This window comes from Tachysurus fulvidraco, chromosome 5, assembly GCF_022655615.1.
Source record: "Tachysurus fulvidraco isolate hzauxx_2018 chromosome 5, HZAU_PFXX_2.0, whole genome shotgun sequence".
In the NCBI taxonomy this organism is placed as follows: Eukaryota; Metazoa; Chordata; class Actinopteri; order Siluriformes; family Bagridae; genus Tachysurus; species Tachysurus fulvidraco.
Window position 1 is genome coordinate 32,853,726 of NC_062522.1, and position 18,677 is coordinate 32,872,402.

Consider the following 18,677-nt stretch of genomic DNA (forward strand, 5'->3'; position numbering starts at 1 on the left):
TTTTAACTGAACTGATGTGGTTTACAAACCAAGCAGGGATTAAGATTTTTTTTTAGAAAGAGAGCCGGCGATGATGTACTGCAATGAGATAAAGAATTAATATCAGTAATATGAACATACTCTGTCATTGTGATTGACAGGAGAAAGAGAGTATCCCTCTCCCACCTACAGATAATATTATTAAGTGCACGCTTAAGACGTAGAGGCGACGTAGACATTTCCGCTAACTTCCCAGCATTTCATTTCCCAACAGAGGCTGAGAAAAGCACATCTCCCTTCCCCCATCCAAACTAAGTTTTACAAAGGAATCATTGAGAGCATTTTTGAGCAGCTGCATCACTGTCTGCTTTGGGAATTGCACCATCACTGAACACGAGACCCTGCAGCGGATAGTGAGGACAGCTGAGAAGATCATTGTCGTCTTTATTCCCTTTATCAAATCAATCTAAGTTTATTTGTCACATACACATACAGTACATACAGGGTTCGACATGCAGTGAAATGCTTTCATGGACATTCACACTACATGCTGCCTCAGCAAAGACAACAGCATTGTGGACGACCCCACACACATCACACACGCCCTTCACCCCACACACACCCCTCACACACACTCTTCACCCTTCCGCCGTCTGGAAAAAGGTTCAGAAGCGTTCGGACCCTCATGACCAGACGGTGCAACAGATTTTTTTCACAAGCCATCAGACTCTTTGATAACTGAACTGCACTGTACTGAGCACAACATACACATCAACTGCACAGACCTACACCAAATACACACTCCTCCGATATACAGTACATCCATCAAACTGTTTACATGCTGTTTTACACACTGTTTTTGCTCCTTACACATTCTGTCTCACATTTCAGTTGATTGCTGTTTTGTACGATACTTTACATTATCTCATGTAACTGCTGCTATAGCACTGTGTTCTTTATAGTATTACTGCACATGGTTGTAATCAACATACAGTATTTACACTGTGCTGTTTCCGTTTATTGTCTTTTGTGTATTGTCTTTTGTGTATTTTTTGTGTGCACTGTCTTTTGTCCTGCACTGTCTTGTCTGTCTTGTCCTGCACTGTCTTGTCCTGCACTGTCTTGTCCTGCACTGTTCGTACCAGGTTGAACAGATGCACTTTATGTGGCTAAGACTAACACTAAGTTCTTAGCCCTGTCTTTGTTTTATGTAGCACTATGGTCCTGGAGAGCTATATATGGTTAAAATGACAATAAAAGCTTCTTGAATAGACTAATAACAGAGATCAGGGAAAACAGGATCAGACACCAACACAATCCCAAACAGAAAAGTCAGCAGTCCGATCGTTATCTGGACCGTCTGTGGGGGGAAAGGAAACAGAAAAGCATTATAGGAGTGGAGGGAAAAAATGATAATAGAATAAAATGAAACAGAAAAACACAATAAATCAGTTATGGTAAGAATGCACAGGTATGCAAAAAGTATGAAAGACTCCAAAGAAGAAGAAGAAGAAGAAGAAGAAGAAGAAGAAGAAGAAGAAGAAGAAGAAGAAGAAGAAATGAAAACAGACATATTATTAGCAAACTAAACTGAAATAAAATTTGGGTAAGTTTCTTCATCTGTGTGTGTGTGTGTGTGTGTGTGTGTGTGTGTGTGTGTGTGTGTGTGTGTGTGTGTGTGTGTGTGTGTGTGTGTGTGTGTGTTGTGGACTGCTTCTTCCAGCAGTTTCTTCCTCTAATATCACAGCACCTCTTGGTCTGAGGCACATTTCACAAACAGAGAGTATTTATAATTTGTATATTTGATCTGGTGATGTTTTAAATAAAAGATATTTATTTAATATTTTTGAACAGTGTCTCAGTAGTCAGAGCTTTGTGTTTTTTTGTGTTGAAAACAGGAAAAAACAGGATATAACACATCTCTCACATGCTCCACAACATGAAATGAAAGTGCAAAGTGTTAAATGCATGCATGTCATCGATCAGGCAGTTTCCTCCTAGGGGATGTTTTTCATCTGACTCAGTATAAGTGCATTATGACTCTCTGAGTCAAATGCATGAATATGTGAGCCAAATGACAATTATCTGAATCAAATGCATGATTTTACGAGTTAAATGCGTTTTTTCTGTATTTGATTTGGTTACTTTGTTTTTCTTTCTTTCTTTCTTTCTTTCTTTCTTTCTTTCTTTCTTTCTTTCTTTCTTTCTTTCTTTCTTTCTTTCTTTCTCCGGATGTTTGACATTCATTCACACCTTTTATTTGAATAATTTGACTTTACCATGAACAGTTATTGACTCATCTGTTGTTGTTGTTTTTTTGCATGGATGTTAATTGAATTAAACAAAAAAAATAAATAAAATAACAATGTAGATGGTGTCAGAGATCAGCCCGGACTTTTGGCCATGTGCTATTGTTGTTGTCATTGTTGTTGTCACGTGTCCGCCCTGCCTTCGTCTGCTCCTCCCTGTCTCCACACCTGATCCTAATTGTGACATCATTGTCTTTCTTTGGTTATGTCTAGTCAATGTTAGGTTTCGTCGTTTGTATTATTTTAGTCCTCGTCATTTTACTGTCTTTGTCTTTATCATTTATTAAACCCCATTCCTTTGAAGCTATCCTGTGTACGAGTTCGTCTCCTTCCTTCCCTGGTTGTGGCAGATGGAGCTTTACACTTACAGTACATTCACACCATCAGGAGACGTGTGGCATGTGCCGCTTGTGTCTTACTATTTAAACACAAAATCAGGTAATAAGGTAATAACTAATCATGATGAACACGAGTTACGTTCTCAGATTTAATAAACAATAAACCAGTTATAACTATATACACATAAAATAATATGATGTTACTATAGTGTTGTTGACATTGCTGAAAGAAATACAACTTAAAAATCTAATTCAATAAATGAATATAACTTAATATAATCTTCTACTTTTCTTTCCATACAAGCAGCAAATAATTAGTTGGATTTCTTTCTGGACCCTGGAAGATGAACCATGACTAAATAAATAAATAAATAAATGTGTTTTGTCCATATCTGGGATGCGTGTGTGTGTGTGTGTGTGTGTGTGTGTGTGTGTGTGTGTGTGTGTGTGTGTGTGTGTGTGTGGATATGGGATGTTAGGCTCTGTGTTGTTCGACAGGATGTCTGGGACTCAGTGACCTTTTTGGTGAATAATTTCTTATAAAGGCCTTTACTAGATTTTTCAGTCTGTGTAATAAACAGGGCACAATAGTGTCACGCTGTCACGGTCAGCGCACCTCCCACACCCACACCAACACCGAGAAGCATCACCTGAATACTAGCTCTCCCGGACTACACCTCTGACTCTGTTTGCTCCACCACCTGTTCCTCATCAGCCACTTCCTATAAAGACTGAACTTGAACTTGACACCAGTGTGAAGTCTCGATCTGTTCCATCTATCATTCTGAGCTATTCCTGGTTTTCTGTGTTCTGCTTTCTGCTTCTGTGTTTTCGTTTGTGATTGTTTGCTGCCTGCCCTGACCCTCTGCCTGTTTTACCGATTTCGATTTCTGCCTGTGCTCTGATATTGTGTTTACTTGCCCTGACCCTGCCTGTACGACTACGATTTTGTCTTTATTAAAAAAGCACTGTCAGGACTCAGCCCGGACCAGCGGTAACCTGGACCGGCCGATTGGGAGTATTTTTTTTTTCTTATTTGATTTTTTTTTTTCCCCGGAATCTTCTGTCATGAACACGGGATAGCAAAATAAACAGGGTTTATTAACAGAGGATTCCGTGCTGCACAAGGCAACACAGCACAGTTAAATACACAGGGTAATCACAATAGGAAACAGGTGTGTAGACAGGGAAGGGCAGACGAAGGCGGGGCAGACACGTGACGAGGAACGTAAACAGATGCACGTGGCAAAAGTCCGGGCTGAGTCCTGACACACGCATTGAGAGAGACAGTCCCTCATGTCGGTTTTTTGTCAAGCTCTCCTGCCACACATTGTATTTCTGACAGAAAAACATATTGTTTATCATATATTTAATAAGCCGCAGGGTCCAAAACGTATCAGTCCGCACCGCTGTCTCTATGGAAACGGGCAGGAATCAAGCGTGTCTCCCCTGGAGCTCTTAGTCGAGCCTGACACTTATCAGCCAATCAAAACAAAAAGAAGCTACATAACAGCCAATCAGAAAATAGCACTATTGTATCTGGGTAAGATTTAACGCAACAACCAATCTAAAAAAAATAAAAAAACATTCATTAGAGAGGGTATTTTCGATGGTCGGTTTCGATGGTCAACACAAAACAGCTCGTCTCTGGACGGGACATTGTCCTCAATCATGACCCTAAAAATGTCTGGGCTTGTGCTGAACTGTTTTATATGGGAGCAACATTACACATGATAAAGGAGTAGAAGAAGGCAACAAACACACAATAAACTCTCTCTCTCTCTCTCTCTCTCTCTCTCTCTCTCTCTCTCTCTCTCTCTCTCTCTCACACACACACACACACACACACACACACAAACACACACACACAAAAAAAAACACACAGAAATTAATAAATGGAAATTGAACAAATACTAGTATTTGGTTAAATTGTGGTCAGTGATCCTTACCAAACACAACACCCCCATTGTTGTGTTTTTTTTTATTCTGTTTGTTTGTTTGTTTGTTTGTTTCTTCGTTTGTTTGTTTACTTTTTTGGGGGAGTGTTCACTGGGGGGCTTGGAGATGTCATACTTGCCTGTCTTCAAAACTTGAGAGCCCTGAATATATGAGCTCTATCACCATGACAACGGGCCATGATCGGTACTCCACCCTACTAGCAGAGGTTGGTTGTGGATGGGTGGGGGTGAGTGTTTCCTGAATTCTAGTTAAATTCTTGTTTTCTGTCTCCTGTTGTGGTGGCAGTTTTGATATACATGTAAAAAACCACACTCAGACTCAGAGGTGCTGATAAAAGCAAAGAAGTAAAGATGGTATTTTATTTTGCTCTCACCAATAAACGTGGCTCAAATGTGAGATTTAAGTCTAGGGAAATTTACAAATCTACAATAACCTGGTGAGAGACACATTTCTAAATTATACTATTCCTATTAATCACAACACCCAGATCTCAGATATTCAATTGATTTTGTGATTACCTTTAAATTGGAAATGACAAATATTCAAAGAAAGAAAAAACAAATTTAGCTTTATATTATATATTATATGACTACATAGTAAGCCAAAAGTTATAGTATTATTAAATGGCAAAAGTGGACACCAAATTTTATGCATGATGTAATGATGCCAGTCTTGAATCAGATTGGTTCATGTATGTGTGCGTTCTCTACTAACAGTGAGTCCGATGAATGACGTCATTAATAAACAAATATTCACAAAACAAAGACCGAATCAGTAAATGTTATTTTTATTTAGTATTAAATGGATTGTTTGCTTTAATATTTTGTTTGTGCTACAACTCTGGTAATAAGAATAGTGTCATTTCACTGCTTTTGGTTGCCGTATTTGCGGCTTTCCGCCGATTGACATTGTAGATAAACGCCTCCGGCCTCCTGTTCTCTCTCCCTAGTCTAACACACAGAATTGACTATAAATACACATATAAACACTCATGATATTTAAAATTTCCACTACACCGTCTACTTCCTGGTTTGTGTAGGATACACAATGATTCACTTATACGAAAGTGGGAGAGAAGACGTTATTTAAAGTCTCTCATGCTGACGGTGCAAATATGCACATAAGGAGAAGGTTAGTCCAGGGTTTAGTGATGTACAGTGTCAAAGGTCAGATAGTAGGAGTAGTGTGAAACCTCCAACTGTACAACCTGGGATTCTGTTCAGCCGAGTTTACTAGGACACATGTGTTATTAATCTACAGTCCAGAGAGCAGGAACTCTGGTGGTCTAAGTTGGGGTTTTTTCTTGCCGAGGTGATGTGGTGAAGGTGATGTGGCCACGGCATCAGTTACACCACTGAAATGCAGTCAGTTATTCACTCTGGTTTTCACTTTCTTTTGTTTTTGATGTTATTTGTGTTGTTTGTACAGCGACCTTGGGAATAAAATATTGTATGTTAAAGATTAAAGAGAACATTACACATTAAAATCAAAACAGTTGACATAATGTGTTTTAATTAAAAACCGAAGATTGTGTGGAAATCAAGTCTCTCTCTCTCTCTCTCTCTCTCTCTCTCTCTCTCTCTCTCTCTCTCTCTCGCTCTCTCTTACTTTTATTGCTACGCAGGAGGCTGATTTAAAGCGTCGTTCCTCAAGAGCTCCTCAATCTTCTCTCTCTTCATCTTACTGATTCTTAGTTCATGTCTCTTTCTCCTCTTTCTCTATCTTTCATTCCTCCTTTCTCATTTCTTCCTTGTTATATACTCTGCTTCTTGTCTTTAACTCTAAGTTTCACTCACACATTTTCTCCTTCATTCTCTCTCTCTCTCTCTCTCTCTCTCTCTCTCTCTCTCTCTCTCTCTCTCTCTCTCTCTCTCTCTCTCACTCTCTCTCTCTCCCTCACCTCACACACACACACACACACACACACACTTTTTCATGTTGAATAATGCAGTAGGTCTCGCTCTCTCACAGCCGAGTCCCGGAGCTCGGTTCACTGATTAGCGCTGCTCTGTGGCTCTGGAGGTCACGACACGTTAAAAGCGACAGACTTTTTTCAGTTCTTTCTGCTGCCTTGATTTTTTTTTGTTTTTGTTGTTCATTTTTCAGAAACCAAATCACTGCATCGTATTTTATTTGATTTCGTTTTGCTAGTTTTCTCGAAATGCGTAAAGAACACTGGAGATGAAGATTTTAGATTTTAATTCTTTGCTTTTGGGTCTTTAAAGATGAAATAAAACTAAATCCACTGAAGCTGCGGATTTGATCTTTAGTGATCTCTTTCTGATTTCTGTCTGTCCTCTGATATTGTGTTTGCCGGTCTCGACCCTGCCTGTCTGATTCTAAGTTTGGATTTAATAAAACTGCTGCACATGGATCCTCAGCCTTATGACTCCTCATTACACTTACTGTTTATCTGTACTGTTGACACTGGGATAAAACATGGAAACGGATCTGAACCAGGAGGTAAAATCAGTTAACTGAAGATAGAGAGAGAAAATATAACGAGCTGGGAGTCAGTTAACATGAAACATTAAATATGTGCAGAACAGAAGGGTTTATACAATAACTAACTAGGTAGATGTTCAAATCAACGGAAAATACCACAGCAGCCACCACACTGATTATATTCATAACCACTGAGACTTTCACCTACCGAGAGAGGAAACAGCACAGAGATAGCAGTGTAATAAACAGTCACAGCTACATGTACAGTGGAACAATGGGCCTCATTTATCAGTCATCAATAGTTCAATGTTCTTCTATCATCAGTCTGCACCTTTATGGAGGCCTTACAGCTAGTTAAACTAGTTAATAAACCATTGGTATTATTTGTGTTTGTTAAATGGGTTTATTAATGGGTAATGTTGTATAATTGAAATGAACTGATTTAAAATTCACTGCATAATCTGATAAACTGATCAAATTTACATTCCTTTTTCTTCATCTAAATCAAATTTAATTTAGTATGTCAATGCTTCAACTCAGCACGATAAATGAGGTCTATTGCCTTTTCAAAGCTGATATCTGTAAATAGAATTTTAAGTACATTCTCAAGTTTACGCACCACAGAGGGTCTATTGCAGCGCACAGTGCACATTTATCTGCCATTACTCTTTCCTGTGGTAGATCAGCCATTTTTTGTTCCATCAGCTTTCCTCTGTTTCTTCTGCAGGTCACACACTCTGACAGGACCTTTCTGGCAGTTTCTGGGAGTTTGCATTGATAATCTGGTATCTCCGACGGAGCCTGGACAACTAGTCTGGTTTCTTCCTGCATGGCAGAGTTGGTGGTGAATATGCCTCAGAATTAATGTTGCCACATGCACAGCGTGACAGGGTGCTTGGTCTCTAATGGTAATGCTGCCCTCTTGAGGCGGCCACCCACTCTTACGATTCCACTGTCAATCAGTGGATCTAGCCTGTACAAGTTACTGTCCTTTAGGACGCTCTTAGTGGCTCTTAGTGAACAGATTTCAGCTTTGAGCCTTCAATGTTGCTCAAACTGAATGATTGAATGCTCTGCTTCTGCCAGGTCTTCACATGTTAAATGTTGTCCTTTTAGTGTGCTCTTAAAATGTTGATTTTTTTGTGCCACCATTTGTTCTTTGGTGTTTACATCTTCGTCTGACTGTTGTGTGATGGCTGAAAAGTCTTAGCATTTCTGGGACAGTACTGTGAGGAGCTCCTTCACCTTTAAAACCCAGGCCACAGCCCGCCTCAGCTTCACCCTGCAGGAGAAGTAGAAGACGAGGAAGCAGGTGGGGCTTTTCATCTCCTCTACAACAGCACTGACCGTTACATCCTTCTTTATTTCAGGCTCATCAGCAGGGATTAGATCACACTTTACACACAGCTTAGGCAACTTGTCTTTAGACTCAAACAAGAACCCTGGGCCATAGATCCACCTGCTGTGCTCCAGGAAGTCCTCTGCTCTCATCCCTCGCGATGCCTCATCTGCTGGATTGTCTTGGGAGCTCACATACCTCCACTGGTCAACATGTGTGGATTCTCGAATGAGAGAGACACGGTGATGACAGCAGTACAGCCAATCTTACTCCTGCCTTCCCCACAGAGTGGACTGTTAATGACCCATCCAACTCGGGTCCGAACAGCATAGGGCCCCTCGTCCTGGCTGTTGATCAGCTCCCACGGTTCCATCACTTTGCCTGCATCAGTGCCAATATGCAATTCAACTTCAGCATCAATGTGGTGGAGCTTAACATTTTGCAGGTACATCCACTTCTCAATATCCCGATGAATTGTCTTTTAGGTCTTAGGGCAGGTTTTTTATTGTTGTAGCGACATTTGTCAAATCAAATGAAATCAACAAAATGAATCAAACATAACTCCAAAATAACTCAAATAATCACCAAGATACACAATGAGTTGTGGTTTACGCAGTTAAAGGATTGAGTCCAAACCAGGTGATGCGTTTGGTGAGCTTTATTAAAGGGTTTGCAGGCAAACAAACAATTTAGATTCTTCTGCTCCTTGTGCCCAACTGGTTTGAAAAAACTGTTTAAAAAACAAAACACAGGCCCACCCAGGTGCATTCTGGGCTGCCACAACTGAAGCCCTTTTATTCCCTAGGTGCACATAGCATAACCCAATAGAAAAGAAATATTAAGTGCCAAATCAATCACATTAGACGATTACTAAGAAAAGTAAGCACATTCTAATTAACATAAAAGATTAACACAAAAGTCCAAAAAATAAACTACTTAATTTTAACATTACACAAACAAAAATACACAAATAGCTCCTACAAACATATTTATAAAGCATTTATCAACACTCGGTAACTCCATTTAAATAATTGCTAACACTTTCTAAATGATCTCATGAACCACTGACACTAATTTATTGCTTATTTTAAAAATGTATATTGATCATTATTAAAATATGTAAATGTAATTACTAAGCACATGATTTATGCTTTTTGATCAAGAATTAATCGTTTATAATGACATTATGACTATTACTATAGAAGCAATGCTTTGTAAATGATTAATTATTTACTCATGATTAACTAATGAATGTAGGAGCATTTTATAGATTTTTTCCAGAAGGAACTGACTGATCACTAACAGCTGTAACAACAGAATATAATGTAAAATAAATATATATAAAAAATGTTGCTGGTTTGTATAGTCATGATGGAAATAGGAAAGTAAAAAACAAACAGATAGTCAGTGTGTTATTCAGAGCCCTAGTGGGATTAATGAACACTTTAATGGTACTTCCTTATTTTCTAAAAGTAATTTCTGTCTTCTAATTGGTCGCTTACATTGCTATATGTTGGAGGACTTCCTGCAGGTGTCTGGTTCATGGCAGCGATGTTTAATGTACTGATCCCCTGTAAAGAAAGGCAGCAGATTGAATCAACACCAAAGGGACAGTAAACACTGTGAAATACTGACATCTTCTGTCTAGTCACAATGATCTGATGCTTCCTGTGGAAAGAAACTGTATATAACTAAAATATTTTCTTCTTTTTTTCTTCTTTCTTCTTTACAACCAACACAGACACCAACACTGACACCAACACATACACCAGCAGAGACACCAGCACAGACACTGACACAGACACCTACATGACACAGACACTAAAACTGACACAAACACCAACACAGACACCAAAACTGACACAGACACTAAAACTGACACAGACACCAAAACTGACACAGACACTAAAACTGACACAGACACCAAAACTGACACAGACACTAAAACTGACACAGACACTAAAACTGACACAGACACCAAAACTGACACAGACACTAAAACTGACACAGACACCAACACAGACACGAACACCAAAACTGACACAGACACTAAAACTGACACAGACACCAAAACTGACACAGACACTAAAACTGACACAGACACCAACACAGACACCAACACCAAAACTGACACAGACACTAAAACTGACACAGACACTAAAACTGACACAAACACTAAAACTGAAACAGAGACAGACACCAACACTGACACAGACACCAACACAGACACTGACACAGACACTAAAACTGACACAGACACTAAAACTGACACAGACACGAACACAGACACCAACATTGACACCGACACCAAAGCTGACACAGACACCGACACAGACACCAACACAGACACTAAAACTGACACAGACACCTACATAGGCACCAACACAGACACTGACACAGACACTAAAACTGACACAGACACTAAAACAGACACAGACACGGACACCAACTGACACAGACACTAAAACTGACACAGACACCAACATTGGCACAGACACCAACACTGACACAGACACCAACACAGAAACCAACACTGAGACAGAAACACCAACAAAGACACCAACACAGAGACCAACACTGACACAGAAACCAACACAGAAACCAACACTGACACAGAAACACCAACACAGACACAGACACTAAAACTGACACAGACACCAACATTGGCACAGACACCAACACAGAAACCAACAATGAGACAGAAACACCAACAAAGACACCAACACAGAGACCAACACTGACACAGAAACCAACACAGAAACCAACACTGAGACAGAAACACCAACACAGACACAGACACTAAAACTGACACAGACACCAACACAGAAACCAACACAGACACAGAAACACCAACAAAGACACCAACACCGACTCTGACATCTACTGTAGTTCTTCTTACTTATGGCCAGTGGATGCTAAGCTAAAAACTCCAATTCTGCTAGCCAGGTCAATTGCAGCAAACATAACATTAATCAATCTTTTCTAAACTACGTCTCTATGCAGTGTTTTCTATATAGAGATGAAACTCCAAAAGTAATGGCACCCATTTCACCATTCTATCAGTTAAAGAACAGATTTAATGTTAAAGGTTCATGGCTTTCCAAGTGAAATTTCTCCACAGAACCTCTCAATAAGACACAGTTATCTGGTGCCTTGTACAGAACCACATGGTTCTATACAGATCCCAGAGGTACTGTTTTTATGTGTGTGTCACATGACTTCATCACCAGGTTAGTTTTAGGAGATTCAGGGGGTCATAAGGCCGACAACCTATTTAACTGAACACAGGGTGAAGTGTGTACACTGACGTGAAGCTGACAATAAAGTCAAGATTGTAAGATGTTTTTTCTTTTGTAAATACTTACAACAGGTTCCTTTAAGCATGTGGCTTTACAGGCAAAAACAGAGAGGGAGATGGAGATGGCCAACTGGAGCAAAGAGAAAGCTAGTAAAATGACATCTGGGACGATCTGGAAAAAAAAAAAAAACATCACCAGGTCATACAGGTCAAAAAGATCAGCCATGTCAAGCTTTTGTTGTCAAGATTATTTTCTATTTTTGTTTTATTGTCTCATTCCTTCTTGTTGTTCTCTTACTGTTGGTTCTTAATGTTGTGATATTACTACTGCTGCTCGGGATCTGTAACCTACTGTTTATGAGGATAATGTAAGATTAAAGAAGCAAAATTTAACTAAACTTTAACTTATTACTTTACAAGATTAAACAGACAGATAGTTTCACCCTTGTTCCATAAATCCATAAATAATCCGCACCCATCTAATGTAGAAATATCCTGAAAAGACGAATCTCTCAAACGGCAAACAGATGAAGACGATGCTGATTCCAGTCGTTATGGCACCGAGGATGTTCAGAGTCAGAGCAGCCTTCACCTGCGAGGGATAAAGGAGATCAAATAAATAAATAAACCTCTAAATCAAGACTTCAGAGACATTCAATACATTAAACTGAAACCCTCAGAGGTTTACATGTAGTAATATTTGCTTGCACAGCCGATGAAAATTTTTCTCTAAAGCAGGGAGGATCAACAAGAAGAAGAAGAAGAAGAACAGCAACAGCATGAGGACCACGCACACATCTGGTTTTAATCTTAATTCAGACATATTAATCACAGAATTGTTCATACAAACCAAACCACTCACTAAAAATCTTCATCAATTTACTTCATTCTAATATTCATCATTAGAAATGTAAAGATTAGATTTTCTCATCCTCATGAAATACCTGTTAGGGTTCGAGAATTTAAAGAATAAATCTGATCTTATGTGCATTAATTAAATTCTGGATCTTATAATTAGCCAAGAATAACTACTACCACTACTACTACTGCTACTACTACTACTACTACTACTACTACTGCTACTACTACTAATAATAATAATAATAATAATAATAATAACAATAATAAATGTATGTGGTGTTTACATACCACACAGGGATTCATTTTTCTGCTCGCTGAAACATTCAGAGAACCGGCCAAGATTTGCTAAGGGCGAGGAGAAAACGTAGGTTATTCCTGTAACGTAACGTAACGTAACGTAGGTTATTCCTGTAACGTAACGTAACGTAACGTAATGTAGGTTATTCCTGGAGCTCTCCACATGTAATTATCTAAATACTCTAGTTATATTTGTTATTGCATTATTGGTAACTGTCCATAAAACTGATAAACACTTACAATCAAAGGGCCCCAGAGTAAGTATAAGTAGTTGGGGAAGGACAAGATACTCATCACAATCATCCATAAACCATTTAATATTTGGACAGTCTGTGTGGAAAAAAAACATTTATATGATTTATATATTATTGTGCACATTGGTGTTTATGCATCATATTTAAAAATATGTATCATTTTATTTTTCTGAACTGTCATGAACTACATTTCCCATAAGCCCCGGTAGCTCACACATCCTCATTACTTCCTCATCACTTGTGTCATGTTACTCTTCAATTTAACTTGCAGGGTCAGTGTGGTGTTTTGTCGAGCTTTTATTGCTCTAATGATTCAATACTATAACTACCATTACAGCTCCAACCACCAACACTAAAACTACCACCACCATTTACAGCGTTTGGCCGACGCCCTGATCTACTTTAATTTATGTCATTTATACAACTGCACAGATGAGGGTTAAGGGCCTTGTTCAGGGTCCCAGCAGGATGACCTTGGATTCAAGCTCACTACCATCTGAGCAGTAGTTCAACACCTTAAACACTCAACTACCACCACCACTAGTACTACTATAACTACCACCACTAGCACTATAACTACCACTACAACTAAATAACAATAATAACAGCGACAGAGCAAGTGTTGTGTGTATTTGTGTAATTGTGTAACTCACCCCCAGAGCTTTGGGTTCTCCTTTCAGGAACTTGCTCAGTGGGCCGAGTGTCTGAGTGGAATTTTGCTCTGCTGTAGTCGGGGCTGTAGATGAGGGAATAACTTGAGTGAAGACGGTGTAGCCACTTCCCACTTTAGAGACAGATACAGGAGCGCTGGCCATCTTTACACCACAAAGTCTGACCTTTTAATCTGACAACAAAAAACTTTCACAATCAGACTGAAGGAATAACGTGAGCTGAAACACAGCTTTTTTCGGGTTGAAACTAACACAAAAATTACAGTGTGTTTTTAATATATATATAAAAAATGACAAAACATAACATTTTCTCCTCTTGTGAAAGTAAGACATTATTTCCGGCAATTAAATAATTTATTTAAATAATTTAAATAATTTATGATATTTATTATATTTATCCTGCTAGTCCTGTTTCAGACGCATCTCTACAGTGCTACAGAACGGAATGATACACATGATAAAACACATATCAGTATCTTCACAAGAACTTCTTTCAGAAGAAGAAAGAAAGAAAGAAAAAAGAAAGAAAGAAAGAAAGAAAGAAAGAAAGAAAGAAAGAAAGAAAGAAAGAAAGAAAGAAAGAAAGAAAGAAAGAAAACATTTTCAAAAACTTGTTAAAGAAAACAGTGATCCTGTTACAAAAAGTATTTAGTTTCATAAATACAAACCTGTCACGGTAGCAGTGCAGTCAGGGTGTGTGTGTGTGTGTGTGTGTGTGTGTGTGTGTGTGTGTGTCCAGCACACCAGCACACATGCTTTATTCTGAACTGACCACAGAAAGACATTTCCGGTCAACAGAAGACAGAAATAAATGAATTTCTAAGAATCTGTTGTGCAGGAAGAACAGACTCTATACAGAAAAAATAAAAGCTGGAAGTAAACGAGTTACTCATTAATACATCAACAGAACAGATATTTCCAGTGTAGAAATTACAGCTAGAAAAGGAAGCAAAAGAGGAATGAAGGAATCTGTTTCTCCTTACAATATAACGGATGTAAACAGTTCCTCCCTCACCAGCCTCTCTCTCTCTCTCTCTCTCTCTCTCTCTCTCTCTCTCTCTGTGTGTGTCTCTGTCTCTCTCTCCCTCTCTCTGTCTTTCTCTCTGGGTCTCTCTCTCTCTTTCTTCCTCCCTCTCTCTCTCTCTCTCTCTCTCTCTCTCTCTCTCTCTCTCTCTCTCTCTCTGTGTGTGTGTGTCTCTCTCTCTCTCTCTCTCTCTCCCTCTCTCTGTCTTTCTCTCTCTCTCTCTCTCTCTCTCTCTCTCTCTTTCTCTCTGCGCATGCGCGAATGAGCGTGTAGCGAAGGTGTGAGTGAATGAAAACTCACTTTATTTCTTTTTTCTTTATGTTGTATGTTGTGTGATTGAGTGAGCAAAAAGTGGTGTGTAGCGAGTAGTGTGTGTGTGTGTGTGTGTGTGTGTGTGTGTGTGTGTGTGTGTGTGTGTGTGTGTGTGTGTGTGTGTGTGTGTGTGTGTGTGTGTGTGTGTGTGGTTTAAACTGTTACGGACTGTCGCGTGCACCATAGAGGCGGCGCCTCAGCGGTAGCTAAGCTAATCGGCGGGAGGAGCATTGTCTCTGCTGCCCGCATGAACAAGGCTGTGGTGATGTTTGTTGGTGAGATTCACAAAGTTGTGCTTGTGGTCGCTAAAGTGGTTGTAATTAAAGACACGCTGGTCAACGTTTTTCCCCTCAGTAGCCCCTCGAATATAGTTGTTTTGTCTAATATTCCCCCCTTATATAGATAATGATGTACTGACTGAACAACTCTCCAGATTTGGGAAACCAGAGTCACAAATAAAACTGATCCCAACAGGCTGTAAAGACCCCGAGCTGAGGGACATTTTGTCTTATAGAAGACATGTACATGATTTTATACAGCAGGGATGAAGACCTGAACATCGTGTTTAAAATAAATGTAAATGAGGAGGAACTTGTTATTTTTGCAAATTCTAGTGTTTTGACAGGGACAGGAGGGACATCAGGAACTGTCCTGGGAAAGAGATTGAAGGTTATCAGGAGACAGAAATACAAAAAGACAAACAGGACAAAAAAGAGAGCAGTGTACAGACAAAAAGTCAGGAAGAGGAAGAGAAAACAACTGAGCCAGAAGCTGGGTTTAAAAAAGAGAAAAGCAGAAATGGGAACTGATTTAAAATTAATTTTATTGTTGGAGAAGAAAAAATGGCCATTTACAGAAAAATAGAGAAGAAAAGTTTGATCAGACGTATTTCTGTTTTCAGAGCTCAAGTGAAAGCTTTTTGTTTTTTAAAGCACTTTTATGTTGAAATGGTGTTAATGCAAATGCTATCTGTTTTATTGATGATGATGATGATGATGATGATGATGATGATGATGGCAGCATCAGATGAACGTATCAGAGTGAGTACATTAATATAAACCTGATCTACAGTCAGAGCTGCTGTTAGAGAGAATTAATCAACACCTGAACACCAATCAGAGTCCAGAACGCAGCAGCGTCATGTTAGATATTTATTCTTTTCATTTTGCTTAAGATTAGAGAACAAAAATAAAGTTTATTTCTAAAATAAATCTGCACAGCTGTTTATGTGAGAAATTCAACACAAAATAGTTTTGAGAAAAAAGACCTAGGAGCAATAATTGTGTCTAATGTGTGTCATGTGTGTGATGTGTATAGTGTGTGTGTATAGTGTGTGTGATGTGTATAGTGTGTGATGTACGTGATGTGTGTGTGATGAAGGCTTTCAGTGTCCTTGATTGTGTGTGTTCTCTGGTCAGTAGGATTGTGTTATTGAGTTGGTGTTAGAGAACAGTTTTTATATTTATTCCTTCTCTGTGGTCTAATTACATTTTCTCGCTGTACGCTGGAGGATTTTCCTCGGGTACCATAGCCATGGCGACGCCGTGCATCGTATTGACCTCCTGTGAAAACAACAATAATCAATAAATCTTGAAAAACGTGCTAAATAATGAGCTGAGTAAATGATCAATTTTAAAGATAATAATAGTTGTTGTTGATCCTACAGTGTTAGAGATAAATATAAATATAAAATATAACATGATTTCCAGTAGATTAAATAGTTTATGTTGTATATTATATGATAAACTCTTCTGAACTTTATACACAAACTCTAAACCTCCCTCCAGAACCTTTTGTTTTTGCTGCAAAAAAAAAAAAAAAGTTGTCAAGCGGAACGCTAGCTGATAAAATCTGTTACTATGGCAACTGGTGGTAGAAACAGCTACTGACAAATTAAGTGCAGCGACAGGAGACATCCAAGTCTTTATATTGTTTTGTGGGCGTGGCTAAAGGTAGAATGTTCCGGGAAAGCACTGGATTATTTACATCTGATTTATCATTTTTTTGTCAAGATTATTTCTCAATTTTGGGGAAAAAGGTTTCAGAATCTTATGGTGGGTTTCAGCTGTGGGTTTCTCTTACCTGCTGAGTGTGATGAGGTGGGAAAGGGTTGTTCACAGGAGCACTAGGAGCAAAACTCTCAGGGTTCTGAACCACGTTGATGATGTTCAGCTGTACCACACACACACACACACACACACACACACACACACACACACACACACACACACACAAACACACACACGCACAACATGCACACAAGTTACACAATAACACCGTATAAAGTACACAACATGGTTACCCTCCATAGTTACACTCCAAATGGTTCCCTACAGAATCTGATCCTCACTAAATAGAAAGCAGACTTTAGTTAATGTCGCACTCCAACTCCCAGAATTCCTCACAACCTCATTACAGGGCACCAGAACTTTTGATGTTCTTACAAGGTTTCTTGGGGAGAATTTCTTCCTCTCACATCTGGAGATCTGAACCTACACCTGAACTGTCCACATGTGGTGTTGATAGAAACAAAGCTGAACTGAACTGAAGTGATTATCTGTGGAGCTGAAGGTGACCTCTGACCTGATCAGCTGACCTGCTATTCCACTGGAGGCTGTTTCACCTGCTGGATCTGAAGTAGCTTGGAGTTGAGCTCCAGCTAGCAGCAGCATCATGCATTCAGGTATCAAGGGGAATAAAGTGAAAGGTCAGAAAGATGAAATGCTTTTCTTCTTCTTTTTACTCACGCTCGGTTCATTGGTGCAGGTGGCTTTGCAGGTGAAGGCTGAAAGTGCGATAGAGATGCAGAACTGGAGCAGAGTGAAAACCAGCAGAACTCCAGATGTTCCCTTCCTCATCCTCTGAAATAAACATCACCATCACCATCACGGCAACAAGTCCTTTCACTTCACATCAATTTATTTTGTATTACAATATTCCTAAAATATATATCACGATTAAGAAAGTTTATATATTTTGTATCCTTACACACCTCATGATCAAATAACAACAATCAAATATATCAAACCTGTAAGGTGAAGTAGCTATCATTCCAAAAAATCAGAGCCATGAACAGGAAGATGATGGTTATTCCTGCAGATACCGTGCTAAAAATATTCAGTATCATTGTGGCCTTCACCTGAGAGAAAAACAGCAATTAATAAATACATTTGCACAGACACATACATGCTTTAGTCTTTTAGAACGTTTCCACTGTCAGCAGTGTTTGTTTGTTTGTTTGTTTGTTTGTTTGTTCGTTTTGTCAAAACTAGAAAATTAAACTATAAAGAGAATGTAGGAATATTCTTGTATTTTATTATAATTTATGCAAATATAGATTAATTTATTGTATTTATTATTATTTAAATATTAATTCATTTGTTTGTTTGTTTGTTTGTTTACCAAAACATTCTGTCTCTGTGGAAATTTTGTGTTGTTCACTTACATTTTATGTAAAATTCTTTACTCTTAAACCCATGTTCGAGTCTTTGTCATTGTTTATTTGTTTTCAGGTTTCGGTTCTCATTCTGTATTGTTTGTGTTCATGTCAGTGTTTGTTACAGTGACATTTAGAAGCAAAACTATATCATC

At 38.8% G+C, this 18,677-nt stretch overlaps 2 protein-coding genes and 1 long non-coding RNA gene across 3 annotated transcripts in view; all 3 read right to left on the reverse strand.

Annotated features, from left to right (window-relative positions):
* Nucleotides 1–18,677, reverse strand: part of LOC113638718 — an 84,009-nt gene that overhangs the window by 9,627 nt on the left and 55,705 nt on the right. The gene's annotated exons all lie outside the window — the stretch shown is intronic.
* Nucleotides 9,013–14,719, reverse strand: LOC113638723 (membrane-spanning 4-domains subfamily A member 15-like). Its single transcript, XM_027140166.2, has 7 exons — nt 14,419–14,719; nt 13,733–13,923; nt 13,066–13,155; nt 12,817–12,873; nt 12,143–12,259; nt 11,735–11,839; nt 9,013–9,940 (listed from the first exon to the last, which is right to left on the reverse strand). Exons 2-7 carry the CDS (start codon nt 13,892–13,894, stop codon nt 9,836–9,838), a joined length of 636 nt encoding a protein of 211 aa, XP_026995967.2. The 5' UTR covers nt 13,895–13,923; nt 14,419–14,719; the 3' UTR covers nt 9,013–9,835.
* Nucleotides 16,559–17,827, reverse strand: LOC113638721. The gene is made up of 3 exons (XR_007140533.1): nt 17,670–17,827; nt 17,169–17,258; nt 16,559–16,648 (listed from the first exon to the last, which is right to left on the reverse strand). It is a non-coding gene; the product is annotated as an uncharacterized LOC113638721 (long non-coding RNA).